Raw genomic sequence first — 20,824 nt, forward strand, 5'->3', positions numbered from 1 at the left:
TGATTGATTAAAACTATGCTCCGCAGTAGGAGACAGCAGGAGTTATTCTTTCTTAAGTACAGTTTTTTTCTTAGATTATTAAAGGAGGAGAATTATCCTTGGCTATGGAAGTGGTCTTAACTGACAGACTCTTTGTGGGCAGGACAGACCCCTACCTCCAGTGACTGACAGTCTGGTTCTGCCCCAAAGATGCAAGCAGGCTGAAGACCCACTGTAAAAATCTATGCATCTTATTCAAAGAAAGGAAATTTTCAGGTAAGCATGGATGAATTATCAGTCCAAATAAATTTAAGTTTCATTGTCCTTTATATTGTAAATATGTTGAGAGGGAGGAGAAAATATACAGTATTGTGAAAACCTTCAAATAAACACACAAGAAATTAAAATCACTTACTTCAGACAATGATGGACTTTCAAGATCTGTCAAATGAATTTTCAAATGTTATATATGCTTAAAGAGAAAACAGTTAAGAGTCTAATATACTAACTTTCCTTCAAAAGCCCTTTTTAGAATAATTGCATAGAATTTGCCATCCTCAAAGCAAAAAGGACAAAATGTAATCTCAAGAGAGTCCTTGAACCCTTATTCTGTGGAATTAAAATGAATATTTTGATCTGAAAGAGTCAAGGGGGGTATATAATTGCTACATGTTCTTCTGTATGACTTTGCCTAGCCTGTTGTACAGTGTTGCTGCTAGGAATAACAGTTGCCACAGGTTCCCATACATGTGCATACCAGGGAAAGAAGTTGATCACACAGGTAAGGCACAACTGTGAAGTAGTGATTAGAGTAAGAAGTACAACTGGGAAGAGCCTGGAGTACCAGAGACCAGATTAGTATCTACCTTTTACTATTTTCAACAGGTATCACGGAGGAAACAAACTGAAAAAACCCACAAATACTGTACTGCAAAACACTGAAAGTCAAGGCAGTCATGTGCAAAACTACCACACATCCCCACTATTTGAAACTCAGGACATAACTAGTTTCTCAGTTTCATTCACCAAAGAGGATGCAGCCCATTCCTTCCCATGCACACAATCTGTTTAGAAAGTACATAATTTATTACATTGCACTTGTACATTAAGAAAATGTCATACAAAATGTAATTAAACAAATCATTTGTACATACAGAGTAAAGGTGTTTATAATTGTCAGCACATTGGTATATATTGCTTTAATACTACTTTGTCATGATTGCCATTAAATCAAAAAACCCACACTATGCACAGTACGCTTGTAATTTTACATTGATGAATGTGGGCTTCATTTTACATAAGAAATCATTATATTATTTTGCATACTCTCATTCCTGTATTTACTGTGAGCTTTTTTCCCCCTTGCGCAAACAGAATGGAAAATGTTTATGCAAATTACACAAGTCTAGCTGTGTGCTATAGGCTTTAATGCTCCAATACTGTATTCCTCTGACAGATTTTCCAATTCTTAAGTGGTGTGAATGAACAAAGCATATTTTTTAAATATTTTCTAGATCCACCATGGAGGCAGCTTTTTTCCTCTGCACAGTAATCACATTGAGCTGCAAGTAAAAACAAACAGTCAATAGTTTCACTATTCCACGAAAATCTCAATAAGCAAAATGTCACGGAGACAGAATAAACACAAATAACTGAAATTTTGGATACTTGAAAGAATTCTCAATATATGCCCACGGTTGTGACCCTATTTCACATACAAAAGAGTTTTGAATGACGGAGGATTGGGTAATAGAGGTTGTGCTATACTAAAATAAAATGCATGAAATGTAGAATTCAAATTATTTTAAAAAAATGCAATGTCTGTCTAAAGGATTGCATTTTAGTGGTGATTTTTCAGTGTTGCACCCCTCTTTTATGGGTATTAGACTAAAGTAAAAACCAGTCACTGACTATTTAATAGAAATATTACATTTTATAGATAGTGTCTTTCATCCTGAAATGGCTATACATGATACTTTATATACATACTGCATCACTGAAATGCAAACCTTTGTGATAGGTGGCAACAGCTAAGGGAACAAGTGACACATAGCAAATTATACAACAGTAGACAGATGAAATTGGGTCACAGTACACGGGGAAACTCCTACTCTTAAGAAAAGGTATGTGGGATCTTTAATGTTGAAACAGTAGACAGGACAGATTAAACATTTGCAATATTTGTATGCAGGACATAATTTGCAGTGGGGTCATTTGAGTTCCAAGTTTTCTTTCTTCCTGACACACTGCAAAGGTGAAGCAAACAAAACTATGTATTTTCCATGCTGTTCATTTCTGCTTATTATCCCGGTCTATCAGACTGCAGTTCTCCTAATATCTTTGGACCTAACAAATCTATCTATTTTCCATACACTGCTTGCCCATTAATAAGTAGTAATGCACTCCAGAGGGTTGCACTCCAGCCAATCTTAGAGAGAGTAACATTCAAGACTACTGAAGTGTAGTAAACAGTTCAATTTGGGAACACAATGCTAATGAGGAAGGGATGGTACAACTGTTCCATATACAGGATCGTTTTCCTGCTAACTGTTTACAGCTAGGTAATTTTTGCCTTGTGAGTCTAAAGTAGTTAATGTTATTACTGGAAGGGATGTGTGTGTATGGAGGGCATTCTGGTGTTGGATCAACATCAAACTCTTTTAAGCTGTAAAACTGCCCTCCTGACTTTGTAATTTGTCTAAAATGTATCATGACTGCTTCTTGGAACAGCTTGTCCTGGAACCAACAAGGGCAGAATCAATTCTTGATTTAGTCCTAAGTGGAGCACAGAATCTAGTCCAAGAAGCAAATATAGCTAAAACCTCAGTAATAGCGACCATAATGTAATTAAAGTTAACATCCTTGTAGGGGGAAAAATGCCAAAGAAACCCACCACAGTAGTATTTAACTTAAAAAACAGGATTACACAAAAAAGGGGATGCTAGTTAAACATAAATTAAAAGGAACAGTCACAAGGATGAAATGCCTGAAAACTGCATGGAGACTATTTAAGATCACCATAATAGCGGCTCAAACGAAATGTATACTCCAAATTAAAAAAAAAACAAAACAAAAACACAGTAAGAGGACCAAAAAAAAAAAAAAAAAAAAAAGAAGCCACTGTGGCCAAATGGCAGGGTAAAAGATGCAGTTAGAGACAAAAAGACATCTTTTAAAAATTGGAAGTCAAATTCTAGTGAGGAAAATAGAAAGGAGCATAAACTCTGGCAAGTCAAGTGTATAAATATTATAAAGCAGGCAAAGAAAATTTGAAAAGCATCTGGGAAAAGACACAAAACCTAACAGCCAAAAATTTTTTAAAGTACATCAGAAGAAGGAAACTTGCCAAGCAATCAGTGGGGCCACTGGACAATTGAGGTGCTAAAGAAGCAGTCAAGGAAGACAAGGCTGTTGAGGAGAAACTGAATGAATTCTTTACATTGGTCTTCACTGCAGAGGATATAGGGGAGATATCTAAAAAGAATGGTTCATGTGTAGGTGACAAATCTGAGGCATCGACCCAGACTGAGATATCTGTCAGTAGAGGTGGTTTTGGAACAAACTAATAAATTAAACAGTAAGAAATCACCATGACCAGATGATAATCAGCCAAGAGTTCTAAAGAAACTCAAATACGAAATTGCAAAACTACTATGGTATGTAACCTATCACTTAAATCAACCTCTTTGCCAGAAGACTGGAGGATAGCTAATATCTAAAATAACACTGACTTTTAAAAAAAAGTTCAAGAGGCGATCCTGGCAATAATAGGTGACTAAGCCTAACCTCAGTAACAGGCAAATGGGTTGAAACTATGCAAAAAAACCCAACAAATTATCAGACATGTAGATAAACATATCGGAAAAGAGTCAGCAAGCCTTTTGTAAAAGGAAATCATGCCTCACCAATCTAATCAAGGAAATCATGCCTCACAACTCTTTGAGGGGATCAACAAACATGTGGACAAGGGTAAGCCTGTTGTTCTAGTATACTTGGACTTTCAGAAAGCCTTTGACAAGGTCCCTCATCAAAAGATCTTAAGCAAAGTACGCAGTTATAGGATAAGAGGGAAGGTCCTCTCATCGATCAGTAAATGGCTAAAAGACACGAAAGAAAGTGGTCAGTTTTCACAATGGAGAGAAGTAAATAACAGGGTCCTGCAAAGATTTTTACTGGGACCTGTATTGTTCAACGTATTCATAAATGAGCAGAAAAAGGGAGTGAAGAGTGAGGTGGCAAAATTTGCAGATGATACAAAAGTACTCAAGATAGTTAAGTGTGAAGCTTACTGTGAAGAGTTACAAAGAGATCTCACAAAACTTGGTAACTTGGCAACAAATGGCAGATGAAATCCAATGCTGATAAATGAGAAGTAATGCATACTGGAAAACATAATCCCAACTATACATACAAAATGATAGGGTCTAACTAGCTGTTACCACTCAAGACCGAGATCTTGGAGCCATTGTGGATAGTTCTCTATAAACATCTGCTCAACGTGCAGCAGCACTCAATAAAGCTAACAATGTTAGGAACCATTAGGAAAGGGATAAATAAGACTGAAAGTATTATGCCACTACATAAATCCATGGTACACCTATACCTTAAATACTGCATGCATGCAGTTGTGGTTGCCCCATCTCAAAAAAGATAAATTAGAATGGGGAAAAGTTCGGAGAAGAGCAAAAGAAAAAAAAATGATTAGGGGTATGGAACAGCTTCCATACGAGGAGAAATTAAAATGACAGACTACATCTTGGAAAACAGATGACTAAGGGGGGAGGATATGACAGAGGTCTAAAAAATCATGATTGGTACGGAGAAAGTAAATAAGGAAGTGTTATTTATCCCTTCACATAACACAAGAACTGGGGGGGGGGGGTCACCCAATGAAATTAACAGGCAGTAGGTTTGAAACAAAAAAAGGAAACTTTCTTCACACAACACACAGTCAACATGTTGAACTTGTTGCCATGGGATGTTCTAAAGGCTAAAAGTATAATTGGGTTTAAAAAAGAATTAGATAAGTTCATGGAGGATAGGTCCATCAATGGCTATTAGTCAAGACGGTCAGGGACACTACCTCATGCCCTGGGTGTCCCTTAACTGTCCAACTGACAGAAGCTGGGACTGGATGATGGGATGGATTATTCAATAATTGCCCTGTTCTGTACATTCACTGTGAGGCATCTGGCAGTAGTCACTGTCAGAGAAGGATACTGGGCTACACGGACCACTGGTTTGACCCAATGTGGCTGTCTGATGTCTTCTTCCCAAAATTATAAACTGTGTGAGGGAGAATCACTCTCCTCCCCACACAGCAACACACGCTTCTTTTTTAAGTTATTTACTTTTGTGGAGGAAGACTGAAAATTGTAACCTAAAAGTAAGAGGGTATATGATAGAACTGAGTAGACACAGAACACGATTAAAAATTTCCCCTCCTTTGACATTCCAACTTGTCTCTTTTTCCAGTATGAGACATCTGTCAACTAGTTGGGACCTAGAAATTCCTGACCCACAACTGTGTCTGTCTTAAACTAGCTTCAACTGCCTAAAAAAAGCCTAGACAGAGTTCTATAGTTATGAAACGAAGACATATTTGTCTTCTGAATCAGAATGAGATTCTACAGGTGCCAGTCTGTGGGAGCTAGCACAACATCTGCATTTTATTACTATGAAGCCATCATTTCTAATGAATACTGTCTTACTGGTCAATTTGTAAGGGAGCTAGATCAGCTGTTCTGTGTAATCAGTGGTGATAGGTATTTAAACTTCATAGATTATTCCCTCATTCTGACATTGATTCAGTTTTGCACAGACTTAATAAGTGGGCTCCTTCCTTTGTTGCAAAGGATTACTAAAAACTCACATGCTTTCATTAATATGCCAACAACCACATAAACAGAGTTTACATCTAATTTATTTCCACAAACATATTACATGAAAGCACTGGATTTTCAGTGATGTGCCCAAATGAAGTATTTCACTCATTCATAACCGTCAGAAGCTTGGAGTGTAGTTAAATATTCTGAAATGACACATTTTGCCAAGTTAGAACTGTATAGTTGTTTGTATCAGCTACTTTACTACATATAACAAACAAACAAACAATCAATCAATTACCTCCACCCTAGGGAGATTCCAAAACAACATTTTTTCTTGTAACATTCAAAGACCTCTTGTTATGCAGCTGTAATAAGGTTGCTTTCTGATTACAGTTTTGTACCTGTTGAGATGCTGTAGCTGCCCTCTGTTCTGCCTGTGTTAGTCGCCTTTGAAGTCTGTTGACTTTTTCTTGATGCTCCATCATTAATTTTTCATTCTGTAAAAAAGTGAAAGATCTTTTTACAACTGTAAGTTTCATATATATTGCAGTGAGAAAACTTTGAGCAAATGGAGTTTGGTCAATGCCAAATATTGGAACTATTTACCACCTACAAGACAGGAAATTATATACGCTTGTGATTCCGAATAATTCCCAGGTTTCAGAGTAGTAGCCGTGTTAGTCTGTATCAGCAAAAAGAACGAGGAGTACTTGTGGCACCTTAGAGGTGCTGCTGCTAGCAGAAAGGAAATTATTGTATAAGAAATTTTCCATTCTTCAGCCTAGCATCTCTCACAATTATGATACACATGGGAAATAGCAAGCTGTGAGCAGGAGAAGTGAAAAGTGAACATAAGAAATAGGAAAGACACTCTTTCTGAACTGCTCAAATAGCCAGGTTATGTCTGGACCACTACCTGCAGCACCTTCCTGCCAACAGGGGAGCCGCTAACAGGGAGTTTCGAGAGGGAGTTCTCCAGGTGAAGGAGGAGTAAATACGGGACCGTTGGGGTAAGTGGCTGTCTGTAGTGTGTGTTTGTGTTTGGGGGTTAGGTGCTGAGCTTGTGTTTGTCTGTCTGTTTGTTTATTTGAAGGCCGGCAGTTGTGGCCGGCAGTTGAAAGCTGTGAGCTTCTAAACAAGGTTTGAAATCTAGAAGGCTCTGTTCGTTGGCTGAGCCTTAGTCAGGGGTGGGGCTATGAAGGATGCCAGGGCTTTATAAAGCAGTAAGCAAGAGACCAGGGGCCGCTAACAGGGAGTTTCGAGAGGGAGTTTGGAAGGGGAGTGGGAAGGGAGCAAGGTAGACTTGCCATTCTTTAAAACCTTTACACTAAACTATAATCAAAACTTCTTGATTTAAACAAAAACCCTATCATTAACCCAGGTAACTGTAGGAGAAAATGCAGGCAGAAGCCCAGCAGCAGAGTGAGGGCTATCCTGTTTATTGCACTCAGTGTAGCATATATGATTACTTGCCCTGTGGACGGGTGGCGTACGTGTGCATTCGGTGCAAGGAGCTCCTGGCTCTCAGAGACCATGTACAGGTTTTGGAGGCCAGGGTGGTGGAACTGGAGGAGCTAAGGAAGGCAGAGAGGTATGTTGATGAGGCTTTCCAGGACACTGTAGATTTGTCCCACCTCCGGTCAGACAGCCCCTGCACTGTTAAGGAGGATGAAAGGCCCAGAAAAGGAGAGCAGTCAACGGGAACAGAGGGAAACCTTCCCATAGTTGGGACCCTCCTTCCAGATGATGTTGGGGTATCCTCTCGCACTGAGGTTACCTCTCCGGGGGAGGGAACTCCAGTCATTAGGAAAAGGCAGGTGTTACTAATGGGAGATTCGATCATTAGAAACATAGATAGCTGGGTTTGTGATGACCGGGAGAACCGTATGGTGACTTGCCTGCCTGGTGCGAAGGTTGCGGATCTCTCGAAGCATCTAGATAGACTTATGTGTAGTGCTGGGGAGGAGCCGGTGGTCGTGGTACATGTAGGTACCAGTGACATAGGGAAGGGTAGGAGAGATGTCCTGGAGGCAAATTTAGGCTGCTAGGAAAGAGACTGAAATCCAGGACCTCTATGGTGGCATTCTCAGAAATGCTACCAGTTCCATGCGCAGGGCCACTTAGGCAGGCAGAGCTTCAGTCTCAATGTGTGGATGAGACGACGGTGTAGAGAGGAAGGGTTTCAATTTATTAGGAACTGGGGAAACTTTGGGGATAGGGGTATCCTATACAGGAAGGATGGGCTCCACCTAAACCAAAGTGGATCCAGATTGCTGGCACTTAACATTAAAAAGGTTGCAGAGCAGTTTTTAAACTAAGAGATGGGGGAAAGCCGATTGCTGCAGAGGAGCACGTCGATCGGACAGAGACTTCTCTTAGAGGAGAGTCTATTGATAGAGATTCTCTAGGTTTTAGTCAGGAGGAGGGGATGAAACAGGACAAAGTATGGGCCAGATCAGACGAGAAACACTCACATAAAGAATCTGACACATCAGAAAAGGGCAGAGAAATAAACAGTGACAAGTTTTTAAAGTGCTTGTACACAAATGCTAGAAGTCTAAATAATAAGATGGCTGAACTAGAGTCCCTCGTATTAAAGGAGGATATTGATAAAATAGGCATCAAAGAAACCTGGTGGAGTGAGGCCAATCAATGGGACACAATCATTCTGGGGTACAAAATATATCGGAAGGACAGAACAGGTCGTGCGGGGGCGGGGGAGCACTATATGTGAAAGAAAATGTAGAATCAAATGAAATAAAAATCTTAAATGAATTCACATGTTCCATAGAATCTCTATGGATAGTAAGTCCATGCTCTAATAAGAATATAACAGTAGGGATCTATTATTGACCACCTGACCAGGACAGTGATAGTGATGATGAAATGCTGAGGGAGATTACGGAGGCTATCAAAATAAAAAACTCAATAATAGTGGGGGATTTCAATTATCCCCATATTGACTGGGTACATGTCACCTCAGGACGAAATGCAGAGACAAAATTTCTCGATACTTTAAATGACTGCTTCTTGGAGCAGCTGGTACAGGAACCCCCAAGGGGAGAGGCAACTCTTGATCTAGTCTTGAGTGAAGCGCAGGATCTGGTCCAAGAGGTAACTATAACAGGGCCGCTTGGAGATAGTGACCATAATATAATAACATCTAACATTCCTGTGATGGGAAGAACACCTTAACAGCCCAACACTGTGGCATTTAATTTCAGAAAGTGGAACTATGCAAAAATGAGGAGGTTAGTTAAACAGAAATTAAAAGGTACAGTGACTAGAGTGAAATCCCTACAAGCTGCATGGACACTTTTCAAAGACACCATAATAGAGGCTCAGCTTAAATGTATACTCCAAATTAAAAAACACAGTAAAAGAACTAAAAAAGAGCCACCGTGGCTTAACAACCATGTAAAGAAGCAGTGACAGATAAAAAGGCATCTTTTAAAAAGTGGAGGTTAAATCCTAGTGAGGTAAATAGAAAGGAACATAAACACTGCCAAATTAAATGGAAAAATGTAGTAAGAAAAGCAAAAAAGGAGTTTGAAGAACAGCTAGCTAAAAACTCAAAAGGTAATAACAAAATGTTTTTTAAGTACATCAGAAGCAGGAAGCCTGCTTAACAACCAGTGGGGCCGCTGGACAATCAAGATACAAAAGGAGCACTTGAAGATGATAAAGTCATTGCAGAGAAACTAAATGAATTCTTTGCTTCAGTCTTCACGGCTGAGGATGTTAGGGAGATTCCCAAACCTGAGCAGTCTTTTGTAGGTGACAAATCTGAGGAATTGTCACAGACTGAAGTGACACTAGAGGAGGCTTTGGAATTAACTGAGAAACTTAACAGTAACAAGCCACCGGGACCAGATGGCATTCACTCAAGAGTTGTGAAAGAACTCAAATGTGAAATTATGGAACTATTAACTATACTTTGTAACCTGTCCTTTAAATCAGCTACTGTACCCAATGACTGGAAGATAGCTAATGTAACGCCAATATTTAAAAAGGGCTCTAGAGTCTAACTTCAGTACCGGGCAAATTAGTTGAAACAATAGTAAAGAATAAAATTGTCAGACACACAAAAGAACATAAATTGTTGCGCAAAAGTCAGCATCGTTTCTGTAAAGGGAGATCATGTTTTACTAATCTATCAGAGTTCTTTGAAGGGGTCAAAAAACATGTGGACAATGGGGATCCAGTGGACATAGTGTACTTAGATTTCCAGAAAGCCTTTAACAAGGCCCCTCACCAAAGGCTCTTACGTAAATTAAGTTGTCACGGGAGAGGAAAGATCCTTTCATGGATTGAGAACTGGTTAAAAGACAGGGAGCAAAGGTAGGAATAAATGGTAAATTTTCAGAATGGAGAGGGGTATCTAGTGGTGTTCCCCAAGGGTCAGTCCTAGGACCAATCCTATTCAACCTATTCATACATAATCTGGAGAAAGGGGTAAACAGCGAGGTAGCAAAGTTTGCAGATGATACTAAACTGCTCAAAAAGAAAAGGAGTACTTATGGCACCTTATAGACTAACAAATTAATTTGCGCATAAGCTTTTGTGAGCTACAGCTCACTTCATCGGATGCATGCAGTGGAAAATACAGTGGGGAGATTTATATACACAGAGAACATGAAACAATGGGTGTTACCATACACACTGTAACCAGAGTGATCAGGTAAGGTGAGCTATTACCAGCAGGAGAGAAAAAAAAACTTTTTGTAGTGATAATCAAGGTGGGCCATTTCCAGCAGTTGACAAGAACATGTGAGGAACAGTAGGGGGGGAATTAAACATGGGGAAATAGTTTTACTTTGTGTAATGACACATCCATTCCCAGTCTTTATTCAAGCCTAAGTTAATGGTGTCCAGTTTGCAAATTAATTGCAATTCAGCAATCTCTCGTTGGAGTCTGTTTCTGAAGTTTTTCTGTTGAAGAATTGCCACTTTTAGGTCTGTAATCGAGTGACTAAAGAGATTGAAGGTGTTCTCCGACTGGTTTTTGAATGTTATAATTCTTGACGTCTGATTTGTGTCCATTTATTCTTTTACGTAGAGACTGTCCAGTTTGGCCAATGTACATGGCAGAGGGGCATTGCTGGCACATGATGGCATATATCACATTGGTAGATGTGCAGGTGAACGAGCCTCTGATAGTGTGATTAGGCCCTATGCTGGTGTCCCCTGAATAGATATGTGGACACAGTTGGCAACGGGCTTTGTTGCAAGGATAGGTTCCTGGGTTAGTGGTTCTGGTGTGAGGTTGCTGGTGAGTATTTGCTTCAGGTTGGGGGGCTGTCTGTGAGCAAGGACTGGCCTGTCTCCCAAGATCTGTGAGAGTGATGGGTCATCCTTCAGGATAGGTTGTAGATCCTTGATGATGCGCTGGAGAGGTTTTAGTTGGGGGCTGAAGGTGATGGCTAGTGGCATTCTGTTATTTTCTTTGTTGGGTTGTCCTGTAGTAGGTAACTTCTGGGTACTCTTCTGGATCTTTCAGTCTGTTTCTTCAATTCAGCAGCTGGGTATTGTAGTTGTAAGAATGTTTGATAGAGATCTTGTAGGTGTTTGTCTCTGTCTGAGGGGTTGGAGCAAATGTGGTTGTATCGTAGAGCTTGGCTGTAGACAATGGATCGTGTGATGTGGTCTGGATGAAAGCTGGAGGCATGTAGGTAGGCATAGCGGTCAGTAGGTTTCCGGCATAGGGTGGTGTTTATGTGACCATCACTTATTAGCACTGTAGTGTCCAGGAAGTGGATCTCTTGTGTGGACTGGTCCAGGCTGAGGTTGATGGTGGGATGCAAATTGTTGAAATCATGGTGGAATTCCTCAAGGGCTTCTTTTCCATGGGTCCAGATGATGAAGATGTCATCAATGTTGCGCAAGTAGAGTAGGGGCATTAGGGGACATGAGCTGAGGAAGTGTTTTTCTAAGTCAGCCATAAAAATGTTGGCATACTGTGGGGCCATGCGGGTACCCATAGCAGTGCCGCTGATTTGAAGGTATACATTGTCCCCAAATGTGAAATAGTTATGGGTGAGGACAAAGTCACCAAGTTCAGCCACCAGGTTTGCCGTGACATTATCGGGGATAGTGTTCCTGACAGCTTGTAGTCCATTTTTGTGTGGAATGTTGGTGTAGAGGGCTTCTACATCCATAGTGGCCAGGATGGTGTTTTCAGGAAGATCACCGATGGATTGTAGTTTCCTTAGGAAGTCAGTGGTGTCTCGAAGATAGCTGGGAGTGCTGGTAGTGTAGGACCTGAGGAGGGAGTCTACATAGCCAGACAATCCTGCTGTCAGGGTGCCAATGCCTGAGATGATGTGGCGTCCAGGATTTCCAGGTTTATGGATCTTGGGTGGAAGACAGAATACCCCTGGTTCGGGTTCCAGGGGTGTGTGTGCGGATTTGTTCTTGTGCTTTTTCAGGGAGTTTCTTGAGCAAATGGTGTAGTGTCTTTTGGTAACCCTCAGTGGGATCAGAGGGTAAAGGCTTGTAGAAAGTAGTGTTGGAGAGCTGCCTAGCAGCCTCTTGTTCATATTCCGACCTATTCATGATGACGACAGCACCTCCTTTGTCAGCCTTTTTGATTATGATGTCAGAGTTGTTTCTGAGGCTGTGGATGGCATTGTGTTCTGCACGGCTGAGGTTATGGGACAAGTGATGCTGCTTTTCCACAATTTCAGCCTGTGCACATTGGTGGAAGCACTCTATGTAGAAGTCCAGTCTGTTGTTTCGACCTTCAGGAGGAGTCCACCCAGAATCCTTCTTTTTGTAGTCTTGGTAGGAAGGTCTCTGTGGGTTAGTATATTGTTCAGAGGGGTGTTGGAAATATTCCTTCAGCCGGAGACGTCGAAAATAGGATTCTAGGTCACCACAGACCTGTATCATGTTCGTGGGGGTGGAGGGACAGAAGGAGAGGCCCCGAGATAGCCCAGCAGAAGAATCTGTCCTAAGAGTATAGTTGGATAGATTAACAATATTGCTGGGTGGGTTAAGGGAACCACTATTGTGGCCCCTTGTGGCATGTAGTAGTTTAGATAGTTTAGTGTCCTTTTTCTTTTGTAGAGAAGCAAAGTGTGTGTTGTAAATGGCTTGTCTAGTTTTTGTAAAGTCCAGCCACGAGGAAGTTTGTACGGAAGGTTGGTTTTTTATGAGAGTATCCAGTTTTGAGAGCTCATTCTTAATCTTTCGCTGTTTGCTGTAAAGGAGGTTGGTCAGGTGGTTCCGCAGTTTCTTTGGGAGTGTGTGGCACAAGCTGTCAGCATAGTCTGTGTGGTATGTAGATTGTAATGGATTTTTTACCTTCAGTCCTTTTGGTATGATGTCCATCTGTTTGCATTTGGAAAGGAAGATGATGTCTGTCTGTATCTGTATGAGTTTTTTCATTAAGTTGATAGATTTCCACTCCATACGGCTAAATTCAGTGCCTTCCATAAAGACAGGTTTCAGAGTAGCAGCCGTGTTAGTCTGTATCCTCAAAAAGAAAAGGAGTACTTGTGGCACCTTAGAGACTAAAATTTATTTGAGCATAAGCTTTCGTGAGTTAGAGCTCACTTCATCGGATGCATTCAGTGGAAAATACAGTGGGGAGATTTATATACACAGAGAACATGAAACAATGGGTGTTACCATACACACTCTAACGAGAGTGATCAGTTAAGGTGAGCTATTACCAGCAGGAGAGTGGGGGGGAAAAACCTTTTGTAGTGATAATCAAGGTGGGCCATATCCAGCAGTTGACAAGAACAATTACAATTAACGATTACAGACCTAAAAGTTGCAATTCTTCAACAAAAAACTTCAAAAACAGACTCCAACGAGAGACTGCTGAATTGGAATTAATTTGCAAACTGGATATAATTAACTTACGCTTGAATAAAGACTGGGAGTGGATGGGTCATTACACAAAGTAAAACTATTTCCCCATGTTAATCCCCCCCCAACTGTTCCTCAGACGTGTCTGGGTTGTGGCACTGCATGCTCTGGCCTGTGAGCTATGCCTTGCTGTGATTATGATTAGCCACTAAAGACTCTGGGTACAGAGGTGAATCAGAAGGAAAAGGCTTTGTCACGCTAAGGACTTTGTTTGTTTGGAGGAAAATTCATGTAGGTTTCCTTGGAAGCTTCTGCTCCAGATTTTCTCCTCCTGCCAAAGTAACACTCCCTTCTTGGATAACCTTGGTGTTGGTAGCAACTAACAGACTGCAGTGCTGGCTTTGATAGAGAGGACAGAGACCTCTCTGCAGTCTCAGCTACTAATTTCTCTAATGTTCCCCTAACAGATCATCACTGGTAAATCTAAATGCACAAAATATCTATTTCGAATGAGTGATGACTATTCACAGAAGTAACATGACATCCTTGTAGCGACCGAGTTAGAAGCCATTGCTCATCACAAATCACATCAAGGATTTGACCAAGACAGGACCCAAGACATTTCACTCCAGTCAAGGATCATACCCCCCGAGAAGATGAACCACTTGTTTATCATGAAGTAGGCTTATCTATTAAATAGATGAAAAATCTTTGGTCTGAATAGCTATAGCTGAAGTTTTGAAATTGCTATGCAATGTTTCATTGCTCTTATGGTCTATGGGTCTTGCAACACTTTCTGAAGGTGAGACATCCTCATTTGGATCTTATGATGCCCTCAAAGGAGGCATCAACTGGAAAACACATATCATAATAATGCCCAAAGGAAAATATATTATTAAGTTTCTTGTAGGCCAAGACTGACATCCTGTCGTGGACAGACAAGGTGGATGAGGTAATATTTTTCATTAGACTGACTTCTGTTGGTAAGAGAGAGAAATTTTCGAGCCAGAGAGAGCTCTTCTTCAGGTCTGGGAAAGATATTCCGAGCGTCACAGACAAATGCAAGATGGAACAGATTGTTTAGCATAAGTAGTTAGCACATATTCTAAGGGACCATTCAAGGAAGAGTGGCCCCTTAACATCTCTTGAGTCATAGGACAAAAAGGGGGGTTAATGGGTTACAGATTTTTGTAATAAGCCATAAATTCAATGTCTTATTACAACAATCTGTAATCCACTAACCCGTCTTTTTTGTTCTAAAAAGGGTCTTGTCTTATATTTGCAGTCCTTTGTTGCCCCAGGAATTACCAGGAGGAGGCCAGGAGGCTTGAAAACAAAAACATTTTAGCTTCTCAGAAAACAGCTAAAATAACAAATCTAAAAGAAAAAGATGGGACCAAGGAAAACTACTGCCTTGGAGGCAGAAGATCTGGCAGCAAGGAGGAGAAGGGGGTGTGGCTAGCACATGTTGTGATGCAGCTTTGAGCTGCCTTCAGAAACTGCAGACACGAGGGGTATAGTTCATGCATATCAGAAATGTGGGAGATGCGGGGCTGCATAAAATGGAGGTTACTTACCTCTAACTGGAGGTATTTTGAGATGGGTGGTCCCAGTCTGTATTTCATAAGTGGGTATGCATGCGAACCGTGTGCCTGAGTCTTTTTTTTTTTTTTTTTTAAATAAGTAGCGTCTGTTGGCCCACACATGTGCTCTCAACTGAGGGAATGAAAGGTGATGCAGGCAGATTCCTCTCCAGTTTCCCATTTTCACACAGTCCAAATAATTCACAGCAGAGGGAACGGAAGGAGTGTAGTGAAATACAGATTGGAACCACACATCTCAAAGAATCTCCAGTTACAGGTAAGTAACCTTCCTATCTTCTTTGAGTAATGGTCCCAATGTGTATTCCATGTGGGAGATTAATAAGTAGTAGTCAAACAGGAGGTGGATGCCAGGACACAGAAGTGATAGTAGACTGTAATACTGCTGTCCACACAGTTGAATCCATGGATGACTGGGACCAGAACATAATGCTTCACGAAGGTATGCGAAGAGCTCCAAGTAGCTGCCCTCCATATCTCTAGTATAGGTACATCATTTGCCCTCTGGTGGAACGAGCCCTCAAACTGTGTGTGTGTGTGTGCGTGTGTGTGTGCGTGCGTGTGTGTGCGCGCGCGCTATGAAAACAAATAGTTTAGGTTTCTTTCTAATGTCCTCTGTAGATAAAAGACCAAAACACTTTGCATATCCAGAGAGCCTTCTCTCTTCCCCTGAAGCATTGGTTTTGGACAAAATACTGGTACGCAGACTACCTGATTCTCATGAAATTCAGAAACTACTTTAGGGATGAATCTGGGGTGAGGGAGTAATGAGATCTTTTCCTTATAGAAGATCGCAAATGGCAGGTCCGCCATGAGCGCTCCCAGCTCATTGACTCTTCTGGGTGATGTCATAGCTATTTGAAAGGCCACCTTCATAGACAGATGGGCCACAGAGCATGTGACTAGAGGCTCAAAGGGAGGTATAGTGAATGACGACAGGACAAAATTGAGGTCCCACTGAGGTGTGAACCTTACCAATGGTGGAAAGGATCTGAGAAGCCCTCTCAGAAATCTAGTTGTGACAGGATGAGTGAAGATCATATGGTTAACCAGCAGAGGAGGGAAAGTGCTGATCACTGCTAAATGTACTTACACAGAACTGAGGGTGGGATCTGAAGACTTTGAGGTAAGTAGATACTCTAAGGCTATGTCTACTTTGGTGTAATTTATGTCAGTGTAACTTGTGTCACTCAGGGCTATGAATAATCCCCACCCCTCTAAATTATGCTAACCTAAACACTGGTGCAGATAGTGCTATGTCAGCAGGACAAGCTCTCCCATGGACACAGCTACTGCCTCTCATGGAGGCAGAAGTTATTAAGCTGATGGAAGAGCTCTGTCCTGTCAGCTTGGAGCGTCTTCACCAGAAGTGCTACAGCGGTGCGTGCTGCAGGGACGTTCTGGCCACTGCTTCCCACAGCTCCCATTCACCAGGAACGGCGAACTGTGGCCACTGGGAGCTGCAGGCGGCCATGACTGTGGACGGTCAATGTAAGCAAACTGTCTCGCGGCCCACCAGCAGATTACCCTGAAGGGCCACAGGTCACCACTGTTCTAGAGAGTGCTATCCCAGATGTACTAGAAGTGTGACGAAGGCATAACTGTGTTCAAAGATGTCCATTAATTATTTAATAAGGCACACTCTTCAAACAAACCTTCCTTTACTTTTAATGTATAATGGAAGGCACATTAGTTTATTCATACCTACAGATATTATGTAAACTCTACCACTCATAGTATGGTAAGAACCCTACCTTTTTTTTACTGTGCTACTGCATAATGAATATAATAAGCCCACCTTTAAAAGGCATGCATGAATAAGATTAAATAATCTTTAAATAACATTTTCTGAGTCACCACACAATTTATATATTAGTAACAATGAAAGAGGATCTCTCCTTTCTCATGTTTTATGATTCGGGAGCAAAGTTAAGAGAGATTCTAAAATCTTCAGAGGCACTTATAAACTAGCTACGTAACTCATCTGGATAAGGTTCAGTAAGATTCTACAATATGTGCATGTAGTTGTATCAAAGTAGTTCCCACGAGGGGCATTTTCTCACCTCAGCTCTCTTTTCATTTGCCACTTCCAGCTGAGAAATCAGCTCTTGTGTATGAAGTTTCTGTCGACTCAGCTCACTTCTATCAATCAGACAAAATAAGCTGATTAATGTACAGTAATGCATCTGTTATCCAAATAACTAACATTTAATAGATCCTTTCTTGAGGAAGTTTTCCTGGTTAGGTCCATTTTTAATTTGAATGTTGCTCACAATACACGCAGTCAGAAAATATCCCAACTCTAGCTTCTCAGTGATATATTAAAAAGGGTGATGGCAAAGGCATGGTGTATTTTTTGTGAAGACCAACAGCCCTTGGAGTTGTCTTCAACATAAATACTCACATTTTACAAATATAGCATTAAGCACACTGAGTACACATACAAATTTTATTTGCAGAGTTCCCCGCTTACATGTTAATAAACTGTAACTAAATTAATGTTATATGATTAAGCTAAAAAAACAAGCATATTGACCAATTCAGGGAAGTACCTCTCTTATGCACAGTCTAAAGTATAATTGCTCATTTTAATCTTTAAAAACGTAGACAGAGATATGGCAATACAACTTTTAGAGAGAAAGATACAATAGCATGATATAACTACAAATGTTTAGGTAAGACATTACTTAAGAGCAGAAGGAATTATGTAAATTGTAAGGTGGAAAAAGGATACAGGAAAAGGACAACAGCCATACACTCAAATGGAGAAAAGAGGCAGAAAGATAATTTTCAAACAGAAACTAATCAGCTGGAAAACAACCTCTCCCCCAGAGGTAATTCCTGTTTTCTCTCCAGGATTGTTAAACTTCAGAGCATTTTGGAATAACTTGTTCTGTATGAAAAGTGCTTCTAAAAACACATTCTATTGTATTATAACTGGCCTTCAATGACCTCAAAAAGATTGTCTAAGAATCATAGAGTTTAAAGCCAGAAGGGATCACCAGATAATGTACTCTGACCACCTGTATATCACAGGCCACCAACACCAGAACACTAAAGACGAAATCAAAGTAAATGAGACCCACAGAAGATCAGAATATTATGAGCCACAGGCAGAGAATAGGAGGAACTGAGGTGCACCAGTGCTCGAGGTTAGCGCAATGGCAGGGAATTAAGTAAAATATACCCGTAATCCTGGCAAGTGACCCACCCCCACATGCTGCAGAGAAAGGCCAACCCCTGGTCCCCCCAGAATCACTGCCCATCTGACCTGAGGGAAAAGTCCTTCCTAACCCCACATATGGTGATCAGTTAGATCCTGGGCATGTCAGTAAGAACCAGACAGCCAAGCACCTGAGAGAGAATGCTTGGTGCATCTCAGAGCCCTAGCCCTCTCTGACCAGTGTCCTGTCTCCAGCCATGGAAATCCCTGAGGCTTCAGAAGAAAGATATAAAAAGCCCTTCCCAGAATGCATAGGTGTGGGAGGGAGATGCCTTCCTGACTCCTGATGGTGAGCAGCTGAAACCCTGAAGCATGAGCTTCAGGAATATAAGACATAAATTAGAAGTGAGCCCCAGCACTGTTGAGCCCTGGCCCCTACCATCACAAACAGCCCTGTCATACAACTATGTTCACAAATTTGTACAGCTCCCTCTTACAGCTCCCCACAACTTCTATAAGGAGTCTGTTCTAGAACCTGACCCTTCTGATGGTTACAAACTTTCTTCTAATTTCCTTGAATTTGTTCATGGCCAGTTTATATCCATTTGTTCTTGTGCCAGCACTGTCCTTTAGTTTAAAAAACTCTTCACTTTACCTGGTACATACACCCCCCCTCCCGAATGTGTTTACAGAGAACAACCATATTTCCCCTCAGCCTTCTTTTTGCTAGATTAAACAATCCAAGCTCTTCCAGTGTCCTCTCATAAAATAGAATGATCAGGGGAATAGAGGGCTTAATAGCTTTTCTCTGCAGCTGTTCTAGTTTAAATTCATCTTTCTTGAACAAGGGTGACTACAATTGTTTGTACACAGTGTTCCAAATGAGAACTTACCTTATACAATGGCATCAATACATCACTATCACTACTGGAAATGCCTCACCGAACACATCTTAGGATCGCTTTTGTCCTTTTCCCCCACAGCCATGTCACATTGGTGGCTCATGGTCTTCCTGTGATTGATCTACACAACCAGGTCTCTCTCTCTTCCTCCATTACAAACTCCCAGCTTGTAGCAGAAATTCTTATTATTAGACCCTAAGTGCATGACCTTGCACTTTGTAGTATTGAATTTCATCCCATTTTTGTCACTTCAGTCTTCCATATCTTTCCTGCACAATATTCCAATCCTCCTGTGTATTGATGCTGCCTCCCAACTTTGTATCAGCAGCAAATTTCATTAGCACACTTCCTAATTTTTGTGCCAAGGTCATTAATAAAAATATTGAACAAGTTTGGTCCCAGGACCAATCTTTGAGGAACTTCACTAGTAACCTCCCTCTAGTCCAATAATTCATCTTTCAGAACAGTCAATAGCCTTCCCCCATTTAGCCAATTCCTAATCTACCCTAGAATGCTCGTACTGATCCACATTTTCTCTAATTTAACTAATGATTTCATGTTAAATGCTTTACTGAAGTTTACAGTAGATTTAAGTATATTAAATCTACTGTACTTCCCTTATCTTAAAAATCTGTTATTTTCTCAAAGGAGGGAATCAGGTTAGCCCACCAATCATGGTCTACCTTTGGTAAATCTATGTTGTATTACATCCCCTTTACCTGTATGGTATGTATTACTTCCACCTCATATGTAGTAATTTCCATTTCTAGACACTGATTTCCATCAGCCTTACTGCCTTCATGCACACATTCCATATCACAATTGTTACTTAAAACTGAGGCAAAGTATTAATTTAGTTTTTGGGCCATACCTAGATAATCTTTAATTTCCCTCCCATCCTCACTGCATAGCGGCCCAATGTATGTAGTTCAAAAACTTGTCTCTTTCACCAACAGAAGTTGGTCCAATAAAAGATGTTACTTCACCCACCTTATCTCTCTAAATACCTGGGACCAACATGGCTACAACACTGTAAAACATCTCTTATTATTTATTTTAATTTCCTTGGCAAGAGCTAATTCATCTTGACTTTTAGCAAGTTTACTTCATTGTTACATTTTCTAACCTCCACGAGGTAGCTTTCTTTACTTACTCCTAATAAGCTTTTTGAGGTAGCTGTTCATTTATCTGGGTCTGGAGCTTTTCCCTACAAGTTTTTTTCCCTTTTGCTTGGGATTTAAATCCTTGAGCACTTTAATCTAGCTGACTTCATTAACTGCAGCAATTCCCTTAATTTCCCAAAGTCTGCCCTTTTGAAATCAAAACTCATAGTTGATTATCTGGTTTTGATTATCCTGCTATTTCACTGAAAGCATATAATCAACTCATGATCACTCGATCCAAGGTTATTTCCTACAACCAGCTCTTCTCTGATGTCCTCACTACTTACCAAGACTAAAATGGCCATCACCTCTTGTTGGTTCAGTGATGATTTGATGAAGAAAACTGTCATCTTTCATATCCAGGAATAAG

At 40.7% G+C, this 20,824-nt stretch overlaps 1 protein-coding gene across 1 annotated transcript in view; it reads right to left on the reverse strand.

Annotated features, from left to right (window-relative positions):
- Positions 1–1,046: 1,046 nt before the first annotated feature.
- The window catches only part of SCLT1 (sodium channel and clathrin linker 1), a 128,454-nt gene continuing 108,676 nt past the window's right edge, over positions 1,047–20,824 (reverse strand). Inside the window, exons 20-22 of the mRNA XM_048847332.2 lie at positions 17,290–17,368; positions 6,209–6,304; positions 1,047–1,541 (exon numbers count right to left, since the gene is read on the reverse strand). Of these exons, the coding sequence (XP_048703289.1) occupies positions 1,479–1,541; positions 6,209–6,304; positions 17,290–17,368 (238 nt within the window). The 3' untranslated portion in view covers positions 1,047–1,478. The remainder of the gene's footprint in view (positions 1,542–6,208; positions 6,305–17,289; positions 17,369–20,824) is intronic.

Source organism: Caretta caretta, chromosome 4, assembly GCF_965140235.1.
Source record: "Caretta caretta isolate rCarCar2 chromosome 4, rCarCar1.hap1, whole genome shotgun sequence".
In the NCBI taxonomy this organism is placed as follows: Eukaryota; Metazoa; Chordata; order Testudines; family Cheloniidae; genus Caretta; species Caretta caretta.